At 37.4% G+C, this 24,370-nt stretch overlaps 1 protein-coding gene, 1 long non-coding RNA gene, 1 other non-coding gene and 1 pseudogene across 6 annotated transcripts; 2 read left to right on the top strand and 2 right to left on the bottom strand.

The window, feature by feature from the left end:
- Positions 1-16: 16 nt before the first annotated feature.
- LOC126604915 (GDSL esterase/lipase EXL3-like) lies at positions 17-12,065 on the top strand. Of its 3 annotated transcripts, XM_050272239.1 has the most exons (5): positions 17-436; positions 526-656; positions 793-1,026; positions 11,401-11,510; positions 11,872-12,065. In XM_050272239.1, exons 1-5 carry the CDS (start codon positions 148-150, stop codon positions 11,912-11,914), a joined length of 807 nt encoding a protein of 268 aa, XP_050128196.1. In that variant the 5' UTR covers positions 17-147; the 3' UTR covers positions 11,915-12,065. The 3 variants fall into 3 exon arrangements, with proteins under 3 accessions (XP_050128196.1, XP_050128198.1, XP_050128197.1); XM_050272241.1 differs by lacking the exon at positions 11,872-12,065 and having other exon boundaries at positions 11,365-11,578; XM_050272240.1 differs by lacking the exons at positions 11,401-11,510; positions 11,872-12,065 and adding an exon at positions 1,523-1,576.
- LOC126604917 (uncharacterized) lies at positions 3,077-7,791 on the bottom strand. Of its 2 annotated transcripts, none has more exons than XR_007616787.1 (6): positions 7,503-7,791; positions 7,282-7,410; positions 7,171-7,245; positions 6,984-7,078; positions 6,782-6,880; positions 3,077-6,694 (listed from the first exon to the last, which is right to left on the bottom strand). It is a non-coding gene; the product is annotated as an uncharacterized LOC126604917 (long non-coding RNA). The 2 variants fall into 2 exon arrangements; XR_007616786.1 differs by having other exon boundaries at positions 3,077-6,664; positions 7,503-7,790.
- LOC126606086 (small nucleolar RNA R71) lies at positions 3,778-3,882 on the bottom strand. Its single transcript, XR_007617115.1, has one exon. It is a non-coding gene; the product is annotated as a small nucleolar RNA R71 (small nucleolar RNA).
- A 2,051-nt stretch (positions 12,066-14,116) lies between the features above and the next one.
- Positions 14,117-24,268, top strand: LOC126602776 (uncharacterized; annotated as a pseudogene).
- Positions 24,269-24,370: the final 102 nt, after the last annotated feature.

Here is a 24,370-nt window from a genome sequence, read left to right as displayed (position 1 = left end):
AACACATTCCCTTGAATTAACAAGGAAATGTCACAAACCAGTCGAATCAAGAACCGGTCAACTCTATCTAACAACTATTAAAACTGAAAAAATACCTCTGAAAACTTGAATATGTGTATTTTCAATTTTTCATCCTCTTAAAATACAATGAAGTTTCTCTCCCAAAACCTTCTTCACTCGTCATCGAAATCTTCCCTCAAAATTTTTCTCATCGTTATAGTTTTATTCTTCTACAACAATGCTACGGCCGTAAACCTACCAAACAACGAAAAGGTTCCGGCAGTGATTGTTTTCGGAGATTCTGTAGTGGATCCTGGAAACAACAACCATATTAGCACTATAGTCAAATGTAATTTCGCACCATATGGGAGGGACTTTGTAGGAAAAAGACCTACTGGAAGGTTTAGCAATGGCAGAGTCCCCTCAGACATGATAGGTAAATCTAAGTACTGTCATTATTTTTTTACTTTTTACTACTGGCTCAGCCAAACTGTTAAAAAGATTAACAATTCACAATTTTTTCAGCTGAATCAGTTGGAGTAAAGAAGATATTGCCAGCTTATTTGGATCCAAATCTGAAGATTCACGACTTACTTACTAGTGTAAGTTTTGCCTCAAGTGGCTCAGGATATGATCCTCTCACTCCCAAAATAGTGGTAAATACAAACATATATATATATATATATATATATATATATATATATATATATATATATAATATTTAGGGTCAGACTTGCTTTTTGTTTACTATTTCATACACATCCTTGCTTTCTATTGATCTGTTTATGTCAGTCTGTCATGTCATTATCAGATCAAATAGACATGTTCAAAAATTATATAAGCAAGATTACGGTAGCAGTCGGAAAGGAGGGCGCTGCAACTATAGTATCGAAAAGCATATACATTGTGTGCACAGAAAACGACGACATTGCGCATCCCTATTATTTTACACCACTAAGGAGACCTCGGTATGACATTTCAGCATATACCGATCTCATGGTTGAATCAGCTTCAAGTTTCTTTCAGGTAAACATCGATCAATTGCAATTCACCAATGTCAGCGTTAAAAAAAATAAATGGTTTGGTGCCCATTCATTACCACTATTATAGCCATAAACTTAAGATCCATCAACATTTCAGACCTAGCTAGACAGAGCCAAGTTTGTTAAAGCAGTCTGATCCTCCTACACCCTAGTTTGAATCCCTTCCCCATAGTTTAGATTAGACTAGAATATTGCTCGAACAAAATAACACAGCTTTCATCAGAACTAGCCACCATGGAAGAGCAACAATTGTCCATCAGCCGCATAATGTCGGTATCCCAATTTCCATAGATGAGCTCACACATGAATTTCATCACTATTAGAATGAGGTTCCTACAAGTAACCTAAATGAATCTTTCATTATTCAATCTTGGGTTCCTTGTAATTGGGATTCTATGAAGAGGATGCTCTGAGTTGTACCAGATAGGGTTGAAGTGTGACATATTAGTTATTACTTTTTTTATAAATGGGAATGCAAGAACTATATGAACTGGGAGCAAAAAGAATCGGAGTGGTAAATCTGCCGCCAATTGGGTGTTTGCCGTCATAGAGAACACTGGGTGGAGGCAGATGATGAGTAGATTTTATATTATATATTTTACCCTAATCTTAGTATATTTTGGTTAATATATTGGAAGAATTTTGATACTTTGAATTGTATTTTCAATATAGGACTTTCGACTTCCTCTGGAGCAAAACAGGACCAAATGGACGAATTTTGGAGTAATTCCAATTGGAGGACGTTCGTGAGTCAATTAGCTTGATCGTATCAAAATTTGGGATTTTTCCACCAAGCAGTTATTTTCTGGCGATGAAATAAAGAAGCAGTGCGCAGTGCTGGAAAGTGACGTATTTGGGCTTAAATGACGTTTTTGGAGCCCAAGATGACCTCGGATGGGTTCGTGGCCTTCTGGAAAAGTGTTCAGAATATTCCAAACATCAAATCCAGCTATATTGGGCCAGTTTTGGAGCAGCTTTTGGGCCAAAACGTGGCTGTTCAGATTTTAGACGAATTTTACTATTTTTATTTAGGGTTTTTATTAATTTTAGTTGGCTAGGGTTTTTGTGGTGGCTTAGCAAATATATTGCTTAGCCGTCTACAGTTTTAGGGGACGCTTTATTTTTATGCAATACTGGAGACAGAGAGAAGTTCTAGGGTTTTGAAGATTTTCTACTTGAAGGTGTTTTCAATCCTTTTCTTAATAGATATTTCTATGATTTCAATTATGAATATGCGGAACTAATTTCTTTTGCTAGGGCGAAGCCTTGAGCCTTAGCATGAATATGTGATTTTTATTTAATTGCTTATGATCGATTGCATGCGTACTTTGAATTGTTAATCACCGGGATAAAAACTATCTAATTGTCGTAATGCCTGATCACCATTAGGATCTTTAGAAAAGTAATTTGATGCAATTTTGGTCGGAAGGTTCCCTGAAATTGACGCTGGCTTCTTGTGATTAATAATTGTAATTTCTCTTAGGATGAATATCACGTCTTAAGGATTGCATGGTTTTTCAAAGGATTTTCATAAAGCATAATGAGTCTTTCATGTTCATATTTGATCCGAACGTCCGGACGGGTTGCATGTTAGATATACATTCTATGTTGGAGGTTCCAAGTAGAATATGAATTAGGAAAATCTAACCTTCAAAATGGCATGTGTAGATCATAAGTAATTGGTAAGAATTCATAGGATTGTTAGGTGATGGTGGAACCCTAGTGCTTTCTTAATTTGATTTCTCTCAAAACTGTTTTCTTTTCTCTCTAGTTTTAATATTACAGATTGTCTTATCATTAATTCATTAAATTCGTTTTTACTTTAAGTAGGTTATAAAATCAATCATCAAAATTTCTACTTTACAATCATTAATTGAAATCTGGTTTGTTTCGATTTATTTAATAATCCCTGTGGAGAATGACCTTGCGAGATCCATTTATACTACAATAACCTTGTGATTCTTGCAAGTAAAATAGGAGGTTTTTATCGCATTCACATGAGTAGTAAAAATCCTATCAAGAAAATGGCGCCGTTGCCGGGGATTATTTAAAATAATCCCTACGAATCAGATTTTCAATTAGTATTGCTGTTTATACATATATAAAAAAAAAAAAAATATTTAATTTTCGTTTTCATCTATTTTTACAGATTACAACAGTACAGATTTCAGAAATCTGTGCATGGTCAGCACCCGTTCAACAGTGCAAAAAATTGATTCCATTTGATCCAGAATTTGAACAGCATTTAAGGAGGAAACGCAGGGAACAACATTTGCAGCGTGTTCGTCCTCTGCAGGAGAGGTTTCTGGAATCAGTCTTTTCTGGGGACCTGCACAACAAAGAAAAAATGGCGTTTATAATTCCAGAGGCAGGTCTGCCCCTGGGTGATTCACTGACTGCCCATACCACAAATATACCCAGTTGCATCACATATCCGGCAGTGGAGGAAGGGACTGCATTTGAAATAAAACAGCACATGTTGAATATTCTACCTACGTTTCATGGGTTGTCATCTGATGATCCTAACATGCACATTGCAGAATTTTTAATGGGGTGCAAAAACATTTTGGTGAGAGGATTTTCAGCTGAATCTATTAAGCTGCGGTTATTTCCATACACTCTAAAAGATCAGGCAAGGAGATGGCTCCTCACACTCCCATCAGGAAGCATTACAACTTGGGCCCAACTCAGTGAAAAATTTCTAAACAAGTATTATCCGGCTTCTAAGACCCTTGACATGAGAACTCAGATTTTATCGTTCGCCCAAAAACCAAATGAAGAGTTTCATGAGGCGTGGGAGCGATTTAAGGAGTTGATTAGAAAATGTCCGCATTCGGGTATTAACACTACTGATCAAATGCACATATTTTTCAGAGGGTTGAATATGACAACAAAAACTCTTGTCAACGCTTCATGCGGAGGTACGTACAAAGACAAAAATGCACAAGAAGCTTGTTTTTTATTTGAAAAAATGGCAGAAGATACTCAGCAGTGGGCAGTGGAGCAGCCACAATCTAGGTCAGCTTTTGAGATGTCTACTGGTTCTCCATATGTTACAGCACAAATTGAAAAAATGGAGAAAAGGCTCGACGCAAAATTTGACATGTTATTACAAAGAATGCCAGGTTCTCAAGTTGCTGTACAGCAGCCCTTACAAGCTGCCTGCAGCATTTGCAACACGATAACTCACGATTTTATGAGCTGCCCACATAAAGATGTTTCACCAAATTTTACAGCAGAGCAGGTTAATTCATTTAACAATTTCCAGCGGCCCAGATATGACCCATATTCTAATTTCTACAACCCCGGATGGAGAGATCATCCTAATCTAAGGTGGGACAAGGAACAGCACACTAGGCCTCAATTTCAACAGCAGGTACAGCAACCTGCTGCACCTAAGGCTGCTTGGGAAGTTGCAATTGAAAAATTGGCAAATACTACCACTCAAGAAATTCAAAATCTACATGCAGCAGTGAAAAACATCGAAAAACAGATGGGGCAGATTGCTTTACAGGTTTCAGAAAGAGCTCCGGGTACATTTCCTAGTCAAACAGTACCTAATCCAAGAGGACGAGAAGAATGCAACGCTATACGGACTCTACGGTCTGGCAAAAGTTACATCAACAAACATGAAAATTCTGTTGGGAATTCACAGGCAGCAGAACCATCCCACACTAAATCTGCAATTATTGCAGATTCTGAAATTTCTGCAGATTCTGGGCAGTCCCAAGACAGATCCGGAAATACTGCAGAAGCTTCCACAAAAACTGCAGAACGTGTTTACGAACCCCCTATGCCGTATCCAGAAAGGTTGAGACCTAAAGCTAAAGATCAACAGTTAGCAGATTTTATGAAAACTTTGGCTAAAGTTCAAATTAATCTGCCGTTAATTGATGCCATCAAGAACATTCCGTCTTATGCCAAGTTTTTGAAGGATGTTTGCACAAAGAAAAAGAAGCTTGTTGATTTTGAGAAAGTGATTCTTACAGAACAATGCAGTGCGGTCTTATTACATAAATTGCCTCCAAAGAAAAAAGATCCAGGGAGTTTTACTATCTCTTGCACCATTGGAAATTGTGATTTTAGTAGTGCTTTAATTGATTTAGGTGCTAGTGTAAACTTAATGCCATACTCTGTTTTCAAACGTTTAGGTGAAGGAGAGCTGAAGCCAACCACCAGTATTATTCAATTGGCTGACCGTTCAATTACCTACCCTAGAGGAGTCATTGAAGATGTTATTGTGAAGGTTGACAATTTATATTTACCAGCTGATTTTATGGTGTTGGACATGGATGAGGATTTGACAACGCCCATTATTTTGGGCCGCCCATTTCTGGCAACAGCCCGAACTCTTATTGACGTTGAAGCCGGAACATTAACATTCCGAGTTGAAAATCAAACTGTTGTTTTCAAGTTATTTGAAGCAAGCATACATTCAGGTGACAAGCAAGAATGCATGCGTGTTGATGCATTGGATGGTTTACCAAGTGCCAAGTTTATGAACAGATCATCAACTGACCATCTGTCCATAAAGCCCCCGAATTTAACTCCTGATTTTACAAGTCCTAAACCACAGCAGCAAAGGGTGCTACATGAAGACCAGCCAATGAACACATTGAAAAAACATGAAAATTTGCCAAGCAGCCCAAATTTTAAGAAAATACAGCCTGGTAAAGAAGTGTGGTTATTAAGTTCAGATTTCAAGTCATTTCCAGGGAAACAAGAGTCTAGATGGAAAGGCCCTTTTCTGGTTACTAAAGTTTTTCAGAAGGGTAATGTGGACATTAAGGCTAAGAGCACAGATTTCTCATTGAAGGTGACCAAACATCAACTAAAACCATGCATAGAGAAATTTGATGTATACGAGTCTTTGACTCTGAAGGCACCAGTGATCTAACCACCAGACTTCCGCAACGTCTAGCTACAGACTTAAAATAAAGCGCTTATTTGGGAGGCAACCCAATTTTTCTAACTCTTTCCTAATTTTAATTTTTGTTTGATTTTCCCATTAATATATATATATATATATATATTTAAAAAAAAAAAAAAAAAAAAGCATACCTAAATCAATAAAAATATAAAAAACGGAAAAAAAAAAAATCAAAAAAAAAAAATTGAAGATTGCGAGTTGATTTTATTTACCCATTTTATTTTTATTTTTATTTTCAATTTTTAACGCATATTGGTTAATTGCAGGTTGCGAACGTGGAAAATAAAGCGCGTTCTATGCTGGAATCCTGCACCCAGCAGCAAGTCTATCGTTCACATCAACCACATCTACACTATGCTGGAAATTGAAAGCAGTCAACATAAAAAGTCATTCACAGATGCAAGTTTGGGGGTGACTGTTGCAGATCCAGCACATAAACAGAATTTAGAGCAGTTAATTTCTGCAGCTCAGTTTTGCGATGCATGGAGGAAGCGCAATTAAATCACAGATCCATACACCACAGAACTGAGTACAGCTATTATTACCAGATCTACAACAATTCCACTTGCAAGGATACGAAATGTTACCTCCCAGATTCACCGATCTGGGCTCTTGGCAGCTTGTACCGTTTGTCTATTGAAGATGATCTTTGTCCACCCTTTTCTTTCCCTCGGATCTATCAGTGATCCGCCTATATCGCACAGAGCACACCAATATGAGACTGTTGAGACACAGAAAAAAAAACATTTTTTTGAAAACCACACAATATTGTGAAAGTCATAGTTTCTGCTGGGATGAGTGTTTCTACCTTCAAGGTTGCTAAGTCATGGCTGTTGCGATGTGTCCTGCCTTTTGTCTGATGGATATCCAGTTGAGCATTCTTTCTTTCGGATCTGTCATGGATCCGCTTGTTTTACAAACATACCACACCAGTTTAATTACAGGAAGGTATAATGACTCAACGGTCTCACGGAATGGAATCCATCATGAACGGAGTACAAGATCGTTACCTTACTTATTTGCAGAGGCCAAGACATTTGTCATTTATGCTGCCTTCAGGAACCATTGGACCGGAAGCTCAAGGTTGTTGTCTTTCAGTTGTGCGCTGGAGTTGAGGGAAAATTTTTCAGTCACAGTGGTGGTTATTTTTCAAGTATCAGATCATAGTCCATCAATAAAAAGGGTTACGGGTTTTACCTCAACATTTGCAGATCCGTGAGTTTGGAAGCTTTTCGACTTTGTCTCTTCTGTCTCTTTGTGCATCTCGGACACCTACTACAGAAAAAAAAATTGTGTAAGAGTGATTACCGTGGCATGTGCAAAATGGTACTCAAATTTCTGATGTCTTGAGGCTTGGGAGACATGATTTTGTGGAGTTGAGACGGCGATTCAGGGTGTTTTTGTCTCGGATTCGAAATGTGGGGGGTCCTCCCACAGCTAAAACGACATGCATGTGTTAGATTTAGTTCTATTTCTCTAAAACAAATAAATCTGAGACATGAAAACAAAAGATTGGAGGATGATTTTACCTTTGGGTTTCAGTTGTTCCGATTTTCCACCACGGATGGGTCTCACGGAGGTGTGTTGTTGTTGGATTATGGATGGTTACGGATGGGGGCTGCGAAGAGAGAGCAGAGAAATGGGGTCCGAAAGCAATGTGAAAAAAATGGGACGGAAGAAAAATGGGGTTTGAGGAAAATGGAAGGTTTGTATGGAGAGAAAGATGGGCACATGGGATTGATCTTAACCGTTTATTTGGAATCCTAAGGTGTGGTCGCACGGATGCGCGACACGTGTCCAATTCTGGCATTTCTCTTGTCTGTCCGAGAACGTGGTTTTGAACTAGGCAAATAAAGAGCCGTTTGGCTCTTGGTTTAATCAAACGCAGAGAGTAGGAGGGCGCGGTGCTCAAGGTCTGTCAAAAAATAAAAAAAAAATAAAAAAAAAATATTTCAAATTGCACGCGGAACCCTTTCATTTCCCAGGAATCCAATGTTTGAGTAGGGTGTTCGAGGCCTTGTCAGGCCATGATGGACCACGTGATACCCTGCTGGTTTCAAATTCAAGGCAGCCTGATGCTGCACGCCCCATTCTGGCGTGTTGGTAGGTTCTCCATGCAAAGGCAAAACGTGGCTCTTATTTGGCCACCCCTTTATCCAGTCTTTCATTTTCAACGCCAGGTTTTATTCTTTCCTTTCTTTACATGTTATTTTATAGTTTCTTGCATTTTCTTTTTATTTTATGTCATTATATATATATATATATATATATATCTTTATCTATTTATATATTTTCTCATTTTATTTTCTTTTTATAGTCTTGTCTATTATTTATTTATTTATTTTCTTCGTGTCACAGTTTTTGTGTTGTGTTTTTTTTTATTTATTTATTTATTTCTTTTATTCTATTTTATTTTATTTTCTCGTTTTCTGTTTGTTTCCACACCTTGAGGACACAGTGTGAAATAAGTTTGGGGGTGGGAACGTAAATTTTAGTTTTTTTTTTTATTGTTGTGTCCGTTTAAAATTTTTCTTTATTCCTAAGTTAATATCCATAGAGTATTTTAAGCGTTAGAACAAATGGACATGGTGAAAGTTAATCCCACATTAGAGTCTTTTCTATTTATCGTTGCTTAGACACTAATTCATGAATTATACTTTGAACTTTGCACTTCACACCAACATGGTTTGTGGGGAGTGAGATTGAAATACTTGCTTTTAGTCTAAGTTTATTTTTAATTTTTAATTTTTGTTTTAAGTAAAGTCAGTTATTAGTATGAAAAAAAAAAAAAAAAAAAAAAAAAAGTAATAATTGTCTCACCCGAGGTTCTGCCTAGTAACCGGGCCAGTCCTGCCTAATCAGCAGTGATTCTCGCGTCAAACGGTAGAGTTTTGGCATGAGGCAGGGTGGTTAGTTGGTTTCGTAGCCTTTTCAGCTCGGGTTAATAAGTCCTTAGGGGTGTTCTACACCTAGTGTCCTAAAGCCCTAGTGGTTTGGGAGTCATTGACCTAAAGCTCGCTACATGGGTTGGATCGAAAGCTTAAGTAAACCGACATTGCACGACCACTACTGTTACTGGAGAAAAAAAAAATGTTATATATGAAAAAAAAAAGTGAAAAAGAAAAAAAAAAAAAAAAGAAAGAGAGTTATATTTAAAGTTACTATGTGTGAAATAAATAAGGACGAGAGGTAAGGGTTTTAGTCGAGTCTCCTTAATTATGTTGGTTCACTTTACACCAAAGGAAGTTTGTGAATTCTTTTCTAATTGATTCTAAATGGCTTAGACTCTGTGGTGGGATTGGTTGGAACTTTTGAAAAGATGTTCTAGTTTTTAAAATTTGCTATGGATTGCAACTTTGAAGGTGAAAATTTTTGTCAGTTAATTTTAGCTAGTTAGTTTGTTAAGTTTTTATTTTTGTTTGAGTCTTGTTTTGCTTGAGGACAAGCCAAAAGCTAAGTTTGTGGGTATTTGATGAGTAGATTTTATATTATATATTTTACCCTAATCTTAGTATATTTTGGTTAATATATTGGAAGAATTTTGATACTTTGAATTGTATTTTCAATATAGGACTTTCGACTTCCTCTGGAGCAAAACAGGACCAAATGGACGAATTTTGGAGTAATTCCAATTGGAGGACGTTCGTGAGTCAATTAGCTTGATCGTATCAAAATTTGGGATTTTTCCACCAAGCAGTTATTTTCTGGCGATGAAATAAAGAAGCAGTGCGCAGTGCTGGAAAGTGACGTATTTGGGCTTAAATGACGTTTTTGGAGCCCAAGATGACCTCGGATGGGTTCGTGGCCTTCTGGAAAAGTGTTCAGAATATTCCAAACATCAAATCCAGCTATATTGGGCCAGTTTTGGAGCAGCTTTTGGGCCAAAACGTGGCTGTTCAGATTTTAGACGAATTTTACTATTTTTATTTAGGGTTTTTATTAATTTTAGTTGGCTAGGGTTTTTGTGGTGGCTTAGCAAATATATTGCTTAGCCGTCTACAGTTTTAGGGGACGCTTTATTTTTATGCAATACTGGAGACAGAGAGAAGTTCTAGGGTTTTGAAGATTTTCTACTTGAAGGTGTTTTCAATCCTTTTCTTAATAGATATTTCTATGATTTCAATTATGAATATGCGGAACTAATTTCTTTTGCTAGGGCGAAGCCTTGAGCCTTAGCATGAATATGTGATTTTTATTTAATTGCTTATGATCGATTGCATGCGTACTTTGAATTGTTAATCACCGGGATAAAAACTATCTAATTGTCGTAATGCCTGATCACCATTAGGATCTTTAGAAAAGTAATTTGATGCAATTTTGGTCGGAAGGTTCCCTGAAATTGACGCTGGCTTCTTGTGATTAATAATTGTAATTTCTCTTAGGATGAATATCACGTCTTAAGGATTGCATGGTTTTTCAAAGGATTTTCATAAAGCATAATGAGTCTTTCATGTTCATATTTGATCCGAACGTCCGGACGGGTTGCATGTTAGATATACATTCTATGTTGGAGGTTCCAAGTAGAATATGAATTAGGAAAATCTAACCTTCAAAATGGCATGTGTAGATCATAAGTAATTGGTAAGAATTCATAGGATTGTTAGGTGATGGTGGAACCCTAGTGCTTTCTTAATTTGATTTCTCTCAAAACTGTTTTCTTTTCTCTCTAGTTTTAATATTACAGATTGTCTTATCATTAATTCATTAAATTCGTTTTTACTTTAAGTAGGTTATAAAATCAATCATCAAAATTTCTACTTTACAATCATTAATTGAAATCTGGTTTGTTTCGATTTATTTAATAATCCCTGTGGAGAATGACCTTGCGAGATCCATTTATACTACAATAACCTTGTGATTCTTGCAAGTAAAATAGGAGGTTTTTATCGCATTCACATGAGTAGTAAAAATCCTATCAATTGGGTGTTTGCCGTCATAGAGAACACTGGGTGGAGGCAGACAAAGAGGGTGCTCGAAGACTACCAACCAGGCAGCAAGCCTCTTCAACTCCAAGCTCTTGCCCGAAATAGATGCCTTCAATACGAGGCTTCCAGAAGCAAGGCTTGTCTACCTTGATATCTATAACACATTGCTTTCCCTCATCCAAAACCCTACTCAATATGGTAAATTTTTGAAATAGGCCAATTTCGTATATGTAAGTTATCGGTAAAGTTCTCTTACCAGGTAAATATTTATGTTGTCAGACCATAAATCTATGACTCCATATTCTGGCACAAATCAACCAAATTAGTAGTGCAAATTCAGAGTTTGACAAGAGAACACTTTCACTTTTTTAAAGTTATATTATCATCATATAGTCTCGAAAACCTAATGAAACAATGCATATTAATCATAATGTTGATTTATACAACGATTTATATGTGGGTTCAGGATTTAAAGTGATGGATCAAGGATGTTGTGCAACAGGAAATATTGAGGTTAGCATTCTGTGTACTCGTTACTCTCCGGGAACCTGCAACGATTCATCAAAATACATATTCTGGGACAGCTACCATCCTTCAGAGAAGGGATATGAAGTAATAATCCCTCTGGTTTTCAATTCGCAAGTTCATAAATTCTTCTAAGGAATCTCTCTCTCTCTCTCTCTTTCAAGTATTGGCAATCAATAAATTTCCTTTTAGTTTTGGTGTATTTTCTTTCAGAAGTTTGAGCCTCAATTTGTTAATAGTCTAGTGAAATTTATCGAGATTTTGCATTCAGTTGACCTGACAATTATTGACTGAAGCTGATATTTAACTTACCCTACACATCACTTATGCAAATGCTTAAACAGACTTATCAAAAATTGAACATGCAGTGTATTTACATAATGTATTCTCTCCCAAAAACTTCTCCCTTCATCTAAATCGTCTCTCAAATTTTTTTCGTTTGTTATAGTTTTCTTCTTCTACTGCAATGCTGCTGCTGTAGAATTGCCTAACAATGAAAAGATTCTGGTAGTGATTGTTTTTGGACATTCAATAGTTGATCCTGGAAACAACAACATTAGCACTGTAGTCAAATGCAATTTCCCAACTTATGGGAGGGATTTGTAAGAAGAAGGCCTACTAGAAGGTTTAGCAATGTCAAAGTTCCCTCACACAGACTTGATAGGTGATCTAACACTAACAAATTTTAAGTACTTTTTCTGAGTAGTGAGATATTTATGCATTCACACTACTGTTGTTGTTCCGTACTTTTTATAATGAGTTAAAAACTATCCTAATTTACGAGGAGGGTTAATTCTTTACGAATTTTTAGCTGAATCAGTCGGAGTGAAGAAGATTTTGCCAGCTTATCTGGATCCCAGTCCGAAGGTTCAAGACCTACTTACTGGTGGTGTAAGTGTTGCCTCGGGTGGCTTATAAGTAACATCTTCATAATCATTTGTCAAGGATCTAGCTTAGAAACTCATGTGCCCGTTGTAGGCTCAAAACTTAACGTTCCATGACGAACCACCACGACCACAGGAAATAATCGAGATGTAGAGGTGTTGGAGCCAAAATCTGCCTAATTTGCCCTAATTTTGGTTCGAGTTCAGGCCTTTTGAGTCTATAGTTTATTTGATAGATGTGATCATGTGACTTAATTCTTTTCTATTCGGCCCCATTTTTCTCGGTAAAATATTGCCTAATTTGGAGAGTGCCAAAAAAAAAATTTCTATCAGGAATACTCACCATCATCCATGGAGGTAAGTTTCTTTGTTGCTACATGTTTCCTTCTCTCTCTGCTAATTTTAGATGCTACATGAAGGAGGCCAGCCTTTCGTCATAGTCTTGAACATTCTGAATATGAATCAACAAGATCAATAGTCTAAATTCACATTTTTTGTCATCGTCATAGTCTCGGAAAATGAATTGCATAATGCATATTAATCACAATGTTGATACAATGATCTTATATATGAATTCAAGATTTGAAGTGATGAATCAAGGATGTTGTGGGACAGGAACTTAGAGGTTAGTATTCTGTGTACACGTTACTCTCCGGGAACCTGATTGAAGAACATATTTTGGGACAGCTACCATCCTTCAGAGAAGGGATATGAAATCATCACCCCTATGGTTCTCGATTTGCAAGTTCATAAATTCTTCTGAAGCCGCTCTTTCTTTCAAGTATCAGCAATCAATAAATTTCCAAGCCAATTTTGGTGTATTTCTCTCTCAGAAGTTTAAGTTTCTATTTGTTACAAATTGCTGCCACTTTTTGGCGCAACCTTTATCATCATCACATTCAGACAGATTCAACCCCTAAAGCTGTTTCGTTGCTACGTACAGCATAAAAACTCTTCTTGATAAAAAAATAACGTCTTCACAATCTTTGCGTTCATTATCCAGCTTAGAACTACCATGCGCTTCAGAATCAACCCCTAAACAAAAAAGGGGATTCGAACTTAAGAATATATCGAACTGTACAATATATCGACTGAGGACAGTTTTTCCATTTACATAAGCTTATAGACTTCGAATATGTAAACAAACAACAACCTAAGATACATTATTAATTAGTACCTTTTGAAAACATACAGATGGATGCAAAACAGTGCAACACTAAGCGCTCATGGAGAAATGCAGTTGGATATTTATTGTTTTAAAAAGTGATTAAGCAGTTGATATATTTAATAACATCCCCTACAACACTAATTACCAAAGCAAATACATGATGCAATATTATCAAGGTGAATTAGATGATTTCTTAGCACAATTGAAGGGAAATAGGAAAAACAAGCAACACCATTTTTCTTGTTCTGATTTATGTAGGCACAACAGCCTTGAATATTTTTTTGCAGAAGACGCCTTTCTCAACACCAAAGAATTATTGAACTAACTAGCTATTATTCTAGTGATATTTCTCGGGATATCACTTTCGAATTCCCTGGTTGGTGTTGCAGTACCTAGAGGAAAATTTTCATCTTGCATCAGATGATGAAACAACTATATTGACTGTAGTTAATATCTAACTCACCTTATTAATATGTCCCCTTAGGTAAATTTCGAACTACATTGATTAAACCAAACTCTATCTAACAACTACTAAAAATTAAAAAGTACAACTTTTGAGCCAATTATTTAAAAGCACCCATGAAAACTTGAATATGCACATTTCAGTGTGTATTTTCAATTTTTCATCCACTAAAAATACAATGAAGTTTCTCTCCCAAAAACTTCTTCCCTCGTCATCGAAATTTTCTCACAAAAAAAAATTTCTGATCGTTATAGTTTTATTCTTCTACCACAATGTGGCTGCTGTAAAACTACCGAACAACGAAAAGATTCCCGCAGTGATTGTTTTCGGAGATTCAGTAGTGGATTCTGGAAACAACAACAATATTAGCACTCTAGTCAAATGTAATTTCCCACCATATGGGAGGGACTTTGTAGGACAAAGACCTACCGGAAGATTTGGCAATGGCAGAGTCCCCTCAGACTTGATAGGTAAATCGAAGTACTGTCATTGTTTTTTTACTTCTTACTACTGGCTCAACCAAACTATAAAAAAAGATGAACTGTTCACAATTTTTTCAGCTAAATCAGTTGGAGTAAAGAAGATATTGCCAGCTTATCTGGATCCAAATTTGAAGATTCATGACTTACTTACTGGTGTAAGTTATTGGATGTCATCAGTCATCATTGAAAGTAGGGTTAAAATATTAGAAAGTTTTTGTCTAGTTGTGTTGTTACTTTCGGTTCCCCCTCACTTACTGTTTTTTATTCTTTGCTTTCGGCTCTTCATGCTGTAAAGCAAAAGCAGGATATTAGATTAAGTTTTAGAGGGATTGCATGTCATCATGATGTTGGCTTAGCTGCCATCTTCCCTGCTCTCTTCTTCACGTTTCTTCTTCCTTATATGCTGCAACTTGTAACAATTTTAGTCATGAAATAAATATATAAAACTTCAATATGGTATCAGAGCAGGAAAAATAACCTGCTTCTGCATTTCTTCTAGCTGATCGTATTCCATCTCCGACATGGCGGAAGAACATTCTTATTCGTTTGGAGATGAAAATCCCCAGCCTTCCTCCTCAACCGTGTCTGAGGTGGATGTAAATCCAAATCAAAGATTAAGCTCGGTCTTGTTAAATGAGTTTAATTACTTACCTTGGTCGAGAGCAGTGAGTCTTGCCCTAGGTGGAAGATCCAAGCTAGGGTTCATAAATGGAAGCATCGAAGTCCCAGATGTTTCCTCACCAACTTATGAAATCTGGCTTTGCAAGGATCAGCTAGTTATGTCATGGCTCCTAAATTCCATGGAACGTAAACTAGCTGAAATATTCAGTTATTCTGAATCATCATTCAAGCTATGGGAGACAGTCAAGGAGATGTATGGCAGCCAGAACAATGCTGCACGTGTGTTTCAATTGAAGAAGGACATTTCCAACCTACAACAAGAAGGAAAGCCCTTTGTTCAACTTCTGGGCAGCATGAAGAGCATGTGGAATGAGCTGGAAATGTATCGGCCTCATACAACTGAGGCGTCTTTGCTACTAAAAAGGGCAGAAGAAGACAAGATATTCCAACTCTTGTCAAGCCTCGATTCAGGATACGAAGACCTACGAAGCCACATACTCATGAACCCCGATCTACCTTCCTTCACCAGCGTATGTGCAACAATCCAACGTGAAGAAGTACGAAGGAAAGTCATGAACATTGGCACAAAGACCGGTGTAACTGAAGCAAGGGCTTATCTAGCCAACGAAAGAAAATACAAAGTGAAGAATCCACACTTAAAGTGTCAACACTGCAACTATACTGGTCACGTTAAGGAGACATGTTGGATTTTACATCCAGAATTAAAGCCAGAGTTCATGAAGGATAACAAGGGCTCACAAAGACTGAACCGTGCACCACACAGAGCAAACAATGCAACTGCCTCAACATCTCATGGTTCTGATGCACTCAAGAATTTCACTGCAAATCCAGCTGCACTCATAAATGAGTTTGCAGTGTATCTTCAAAGCAAGAAAGAGGTTGGCTTTGAAGATGGAAATTCAATAGCTTTGCTAGGCAAGTTCGCTGGATTTCTGACAGACACACAACACATGACCCAAGATGACATGCAAGGTATCATGACTGCTTTCAAAACTGCTCTTAATGTAAATATGATGCATGATTTGTGGATTGTTGATTCGGGTGCCACAGATCATATGACCAACCATGTTTCTAAGTTTCACAAGTTTGAAAAAATTTCAAAACCTTCTCAAGTCTCAACTGCCAATGGTGAGAGTTCTAAGGTTTTAGGGAAGGGAAATATCAACTTAATGTCGGACAAAATTGAGTCAGTAGCCTTATTTGTTCCTTCTTTTCCATTTCAACTTCTATCTGTGGGAAAAATCACTAATACCTTAAATTGTTTAGCCATTTTCTCCCCTCACAATGTCATTTTTCAGGATTGCCTCACCAAGAAGACGATTGGTGAAGGGTTTTACCTTGATGGCCTCTATTACATATCAAAAAGCAGTCCCAGAGGATTTCAAGCCAAGTCCAGTCCATCCCAAGATAGTCAATTGTGGCATCAACGTTTAGCTCATCCTGCCCAACCTGTTTTTTCATCCTTGTTTCCAAACTTAGGAAATGATTTAATTTTGTGTGAAACATGTCATTTGTCTAAAGCCACCAGATTACCTTTTACCTCATCCTTATCTAGGACTAGTAAAGTTTTCGAACTAGTTCACTCAGATGTATGGGGACCAACGTTTGAATCTTTTGATGGTTATAAGTATTATGTAACGTTTGTTGATGATTTCTCTAGAGCCACCTGGTTATACCTTTTAAAGTCTAAGAGTGAAGTGATTGAAGTTTTTAAGGATTTTCACAATCTTGTTAAGAATCATTTTTCCTCTCAAATTCAAACCTTAAGATCTGACAATGGCACCGAATATATGTCCCATGTCATGTCATTATATTTGAGCAAGCACGGTATCATGCATCAAACAAGTTGTGTCGGCACACCTCAACAAAATGGTGTAGCTGAAAGAAAAAATCGTGACATACTGGAAAAAACGAGAGCATTAATGTTACAAATGAACGTACCAAAGAGATTTTGGTCACAAGGAGTCATGGCGGCTGTGTACATCATCAATAGACTTCCTAGCCGAGTCTTGGGGTTTAAATCTCCACTTGAAGTCATGAAAGGAAGAAAAATCGACCTTTCACATCTTAGAGTCTTTGGTTGTGTCTGTTTTGTTCATATACAGTCACACCATCGAGATAAATTGGACCCTAGAGCTCTCAAATGTATTTTTCTTGGTTATTCATCAACACAAAAAGGATATAAGTGCTATGATCCTCAACTAAGAAAAATAATTGTATCTAAAGATGTTCGATTTCATGAAGCTAACCCTTTTTTCAGCAAATCACATGAAGCCACAAGTCAGGGGGAGTGCATCTTAGACCTAATTCCTCTACCAAGAATCTGTACTCAAGATGTTTTAAATGACAGAGGTGCTAACCATGACCACATTGATGAATCTTCTACACCTCTCATTGAAGTCAATAATGAAGGTACTCATCCTGATAGTTCTGTGCATGATGATGACAACGGCAACCAAGAAAATCCTCAAGGTGTGGATGAAAATTTGAACGAGGATGAGATAAACCTCCCAGAACCTCTACGCAATCCTCGGCGTGATAGACAACCTCCCACAAGGTTTCAAGATTTTGTCACATATAAACCGAGGCATCCAATTTCAAATTGCGTGTCGTATCAAAAGGTAACTCCATCTCATGCTGCCTTTCTTAACAATATTTCAAGTCACAGTGAGCCTCAAAACTTTTATGAGGCTAATAACCAAGTTGTGTGGAAAGAAGCAATGAGAGATGAACTCAAAGCACTAGACCAACACAAAACCTGGAGCATCACCAAACTTCCACAAGGAAAAAAGGCAGTGGGCTGCAAGTGGATCTATAAGATCAAGTTTAATTCTGATGGTTCGATTGAGAGGCATAAAGCCAGGCTGGTGGCTCGAGGATTCACTCAAACATTTGAGGTGGATTACAAGGAAACATTTGCTCCTGTTGCAAAAATGAACTCAGTAAGGGTTCTATTGTCTGTTGCGGTCAATAAAGGTTGGTCTATGTACCAAATGGACGTGAAGAACGCCTTTCTACATGGTGATCTTGAAGAAGAAGTCTATATGAGATTGCCACCAGGACACCCTCAAAGCCAAGAGCCTAATTTGGTGTGTAAGTTACATAAGTCAATTTATGGATTGAAGCAATCGCCACGTGCTTGGTATGCAAAACTAAGTACCGTTCTTCATAGCATTGGTTTCAAAAGGAGTAATGCAGATTCATCATTATTTGTTCGCACAAGAGCTGCGAGCAAATTAGTTGTGTTAATATATGTGGATGACTTAATAATTACAGGTGATAATGCTGCTGAAATCACCACACTCAAACAGTCACTTCAACAAAAATTTGCAGTCAAAGATCTTGGGGTGTTGAAGTATTTCCTTGGAATCGAAATGGCATCTTCTTACAAGGGACTATTTCTTAATCAACGAAAATACGTCATGGACCTACTTAAAGATGCTAATATGAGTGATGCTAAGCCTGCACTTACCCCTCTTGATAGCAAGCTCAAGCTTGACTTGGGAGGCACGTCACTCTCGGATATCAGCTTATATCAGAGGCTTGTCGGCAAGCTGATCTACCTAACGATCACCAGACCAGACATCTCACATTCAGTAAGTATCGCCAGTCAGTTCATGCACTCTCCCACCATCGAGCATCTGAACCTTGTCAAAAGGATCTTACGTTACTTAAAAGGGTCTGTTGGTCGTGGCATCCTCATGGCAAAGAATGACAACACTCAAATCATGGGGTACTGTGATGCTGATTGGGCAGGAAACGCAATCGATCGCAAGTCCACCACGGGTTACTGTACCTTTGTTGGTGGAAACTTGGTCACGTGGAAGAGCAAGAAACAAACTGTCATCGCAAGATCAAGTGCTGAAGCTGAATATCGTGCAATGGCCTCAACCGCGTGTGAACTGATATGGCTAAAAGGACTTTTATGTGACTTAGGAGTGTTTACAGCTCAACCAATGACATTATTTTGTGACAACCAGGCTGCCATGCACATAGCATCAAACCCCGTCTTTCACGAGAGGACGAAGCATATTGAAGTCGACTGTCACTATATCCGTGAACAAGTACAGTCGCAGGTGATTCAGACGCATTACGTAAAAAGCTTCGATCACCTGGCTGATATATTCACTAAACCTCTGGCTTCCCATCAGTTTCAAAGGCTCCTCTCCAAGCTTGGATCCATCAACCTACTGGATCCAGCTTGAGGGGGAGTATTGGATGTCATCAGTCATCATTGAAAGTAGGGTTAAAATATTAGAAAGTTTTTGTCTAGTTGTGTTGTTACTTTCGGTTCCCCCTCACTTACTGTTTTTTATTCTTTGCTTTCGGCTCTTCATGCTGTAAAGCAAAAGCAGGATATTAGATTAAGTTTTAGAGGGATTGCATGTCATCATGATGTTGGCTTAGCTGCCATCTTCCCTGCTCTCTTCTTCACGTTTCTTCTTCCTTATATGCTGCAACTTGTAACAATTTTAGTCATGAAATAAATATATAAAACTTCAATATAAGTTTTACCTCAGGTGGCTCAGGATATGATTCTCTCACTCCCAAAATAGTGGTAAATACAAACATATACATACATATATATATATATATATATATATATATATATATATATATATATTGTGGGTCACGCCTCACTGCAGGCACTGATATACTTATCAGTCTTGTTTTCTGTTTACCATTTCATACACGTCCTTACTTTCTGTTAATTATGTTTCTGTCAGTCTGTCCTATCATTATCAGATCAAATAAACATGTTCAAAACTTATATAAACAAGATTACTGCAGCAGTCGGAAAGGAAAGCGCTGCAACTATAGTATCGAAAAGCATATACATAGTGTGCACAGGAAGCAATGACATTGTGAATACTTATTTTTCAACACCACTGAGGAGACCTCGGTATGACATTTCAGCGTATACCGATCTCATGGTTGAATCAGCTTCAAGTTTCTTTCAGGTAAACATCAAACAATTTCATTCGCCAATGTCCCCGCTAAGTTTGGTGCTCCTTCATTACCGCTACTGTAGCCATAAACTACTAAATTTGCAATATCGTGCATCCTGAGATACATATAAACTTAAGATCCATCAGAATTTCAGACCTAGCTAGACGTAGTCAAGTTTGTAAGAGCAGTCTACTCGCCCTTCTGTTTCATGTTTGAATCCCCCTTCCCGTAGTGTAGATTAAGCTAGAATATCGCTTGAACAAAATGATACAACTTTCTTCAGCACTAGCCACCATAGAACAGCAACAATTGTCCATCTGCCACATATGTAGGTATCCCAATTTCCATAGATGAGCTCACACATGCATATCATCACTACTGGAATGAGGTTTCCACAGGTAACCTAAATGAATCTTTCTTTCTTGAATCTTGGGTACCAAGTAATTGAAATTGTACAAAGATGATGCTCTGAGTTGTTTGAGGGTTGAAGTGTGACATCTGTCGTAGTACTTTGCTATTTATATTAATGTGGGAAAAAAATTGGGGCTGTAGGAACTATATGGACTGGGAGCAAGAAGAATCGGAGTAGTAAGTCTGCCGCCAATCGGATGTTTGCCGTCGCAGAGAACACTGCGTGAAGGCAGGGACAGAGGGTGCTTAGAGACTATCAACCAAGCAGCAAGCCTCTTCAACTCCAAGCTCTCGCCCAAAGTAGATGCCTTTAACATGAGGCTTCCAGAAGCAAGGCTTGTCTACCTTGATGTCTATAACACATTGCTTTCCCTTATCCGAAACCCTACTCAATATGGTAAATTTCTGAAATAGGACAATTTCATGTATGCTACCGGGTAAATATTTATGTTGCCGGACCACAAATCTAAGACCTCATGTCCTGACACGAATCAACTAGATTACTTGCGCAAATTCAGAGTTTGACAAGAGAACACTTTCACTTTTTTTTAAAGTTATATCATCGTCATAGTGTCTCGAAAACCAAAAGCCACAATGCATATTAATCTTAATGTTGATATATACAATGATTTATATGTGAATTCAGGATTTGAAGTGATGGATCAAGGATGCTGTGGAACAGAAAATATTGAGGTTAGCATTCTGTGTACTCGTTACTCTCCGGGAACCTGCAACGATGCATCAAAATACATATTCTGGGACAGTTACCATCCTTCGAAGAAGGGATATGAAGTAATAACCCCAATGGTTTTCGATTCGCAAGTTCAAAAATTCTTCTGAGGCCTCTCTCTCTTTCAAGCATCAGCAATCAATAAATTTCCATGACAGTTTTGGTGTATCTCTCTTTCAGAAGTTTGAGCCTCCATTTGTTTGTTGTCTGGCACTTTTTAAACTTCTATCACGCTTTTGAATTAGTCCCCAATGTGACATGGAATTAACTAATCAAATTATATTCATCTTAAACAAAGTATAAAAGTAAATTTGCTGAAATTAGTAAAACTGATCATGTAAACTATCAAGGGAAAATCATGATGTTATATCTTTGTAAAGTTTATAAACGTCAGTTGATCTTCCTCTGATTTAATTACCCGAAAACCGGTTTATCAATCATATGAATTCATACGTCAAAGATATCTTAGAAAATAGAAGATACGAAAGCAAATGATTTCTGAGCACAATTTGGTTCCAAATTTGACTGCAGAGTGCAAACCAACCAGCTTTACTCTGGTGACACTTCTCCATTATTCCTGTAAAGAAAAGGTCTCAGTTCGAATTCCCCAACTCCCAGTTGATAAAAGAGTTAACATCGCCGTATCCTTCGATTTTATGGCACTTAATTAGATGACAGTTACCTTTCAGATGAAGTACTGCAATCAATGCCAATCTTTCTTCTTAATTTTGTGACAAATTCCAAATTTAGAAAGGCAATTTTGCATCTGTTGCATCCAGCAATACTTTTGACTCAAGTTAATACATAACTCTTTCCCTTAATGTGGAAAAAATTAGACAAACATCAAATCAAACTAAATCATATCTAACTACTAAAAATTATACATCTTTTGAAAGCTAATAATTTAGGTGGCCCTCTACTTATATGGAGAGACTTAATTAGTATAAAACCTAGAGATTAAGCTTGCTTGAACAAGTGTATCTACATCCACTTAACATAATGATTTCTCTCTTCCAAGTACTTCGTCAGACATCTAATTCATCGGTCAAGTTTCTTTCAATCGTCATAGTTTTATTCCTCTTCCATTATGCATCTGCAGCTGCTGTAAAACTACCCGAAAATAAAAAGATTCCAGCGGTGATTGTTTTCGGTGATTCAATAGTGGATCCTGGAAACAACAACAATATCAAAACTACAGTAAAAGCCAACTTCCCACCATATGGGAGGGACTTCATAGAACGGAGGCCTACTGGAAGGTTCAGCAATGGCAGAGTCCCCTCAGACTTTATTGGTAATTAATCTGCATCAATCACACTACTAGTCTACTCCTGTTGCTACTATTATCGTTCTAGTTTTTACTTTTTGTTACTGGTTCAACCAAACGGTCCAAAAAAAATAAGAGGTCATTAAGAAAAACTAATCTTGAAAGCATTTATACTCATAAGTGCTTTTACAGACGCCCTGTTTATTAGAACACCACCAAAGTTTTGAATAAAAGTCTATGTACTTCATAACCAAAAAAAAAACATTTGGAAACACTGTAAATTGTAACTTTTTGCTGCTCATAAACACTATATATTTCTACCAAAATTTTGTCATAAGCGATTTTGGTTAATTTGAAACCACTTTTATCTATTCTATAGTCACTTCCAAACATGCCCTAACTCTTTACAAATTTTCAGCTGAATCAGCTGGAGTGAAGAAGATTTTGCCACCTTATCTGGATCCAAATATGAGTCTTCAAGACCTACTTACTGGTGTAAGTTTTGCCTCAGGTGGTTCAGGATATGATCCTCTCTCTTCCCAAATAGTGGTAAATATATATCTCTACATATCTTCCCATCTTTTACTATTTACCATTTTATATACATCCTAACTTTTCTGCTAATTCTGTTTCTTTCAGTCTGTCCTATCTTTATCAGATCAACTGGACCTGTTCAAACATTACATAAGAAGGATAAATGCAGCAGTTGGGAATGAGAGAACTGCGATTATATTATCGAAAAACATATATATTATCGAAAAACATATATATTGTGTGCACAGGAACTGATGACATTGCAAATACTTATTTACTACACCGCTGAGGAAACCTCACTATGACATTCCAGCATATACCGATCTCATGATTAAATCGGCTTCAAGTTTCCTTCAGGTAAACGTCGAACAACCGCAATTCAATCTCCTGAATAAAATAAAACGCTTCCTCATGAATAGCCATCGCAGAAGAGCAGCAATTATCAATCTGCCGTATATGGCGGTACTCCATGTTCCATATATGAGCTCACACATGGATATCATCAAAAAATTTGAATCTGGTTCAAGTAACCTAAAATGAATTTGATATTATTGAATCTTGGTGTCCAAGTAATTCGGATTGTATGAAGAGGCTACTCTTAAATGTACTAAAAAGGAAATGGGACTGCAGGAACTATATGGACTGGGAGCAAGAAGAATTGGAGTACTAAGTTTGCCGGCAATCGGGTGTGTGCCATCACAGAGAACATTGAGGGAAGGCATACATAGGGAGTGCTCAGAGCCTCAAAACCAAGCAGCAATCCTCTTCAACTCGAAGCTTTCGGCCCAAATACATGCCTTCAATAAGAAGCTTCCAGAAGCAAGGCTTGTCTACCTTGATATCTATTACACATTGCTTTTCCTCATCCTAAACCCTGCTCAATATGGTAAGTTGTTGATAAGTTCCATTACCAGAAAATTACGTATGTTGTCAAGCAGTGAATCTGAGAGCACATATTTTGACAAGAATCAAGCAGATCAATAATCCAAATTCACAGCATGGCGGAGGAACACTTTCATTATTTTCAATTTATCCATTAATTGTAGTAGCCTCAACTCAAACCCTAAATGCCATAATGCATACTAATCACAATATTGATACAATGATTTATATATGGATTCAGGATTTGAAGTGGCGAATAGGGGATGTTGTGGAACAGGAAATATTGAGGTTAGCCTTACGTGTAATCTTCACACTCCAGGAACCTGCAACGATTCGTTGAAATGCATATTCTGGGACAGCTATCATCTTTCAGAGAAGACATATGCAATCCTTAACCCTCTAGTTTTCAACGCGCAAGTTCTTAAATTCTTCTGAAGCTTCTCTCTTTCAAGTATGAGCATTCAATAAGTTTCCAAGCAAGAGATTTGGTGTATTTATCTTACAGAAGTTGAGCCTCGATTTGTTAGAAACTTGTGT

Source organism: Malus sylvestris, chromosome 15, assembly GCF_916048215.2.
Source record: "Malus sylvestris chromosome 15, drMalSylv7.2, whole genome shotgun sequence".
Classification (NCBI taxonomy): domain Eukaryota; kingdom Viridiplantae; phylum Streptophyta; class Magnoliopsida; order Rosales; family Rosaceae; genus Malus; species Malus sylvestris.
The sequence above is the reverse complement of the archived record's forward strand: the minus strand, read 5'-3'. Positions and strand labels throughout refer to the sequence as shown.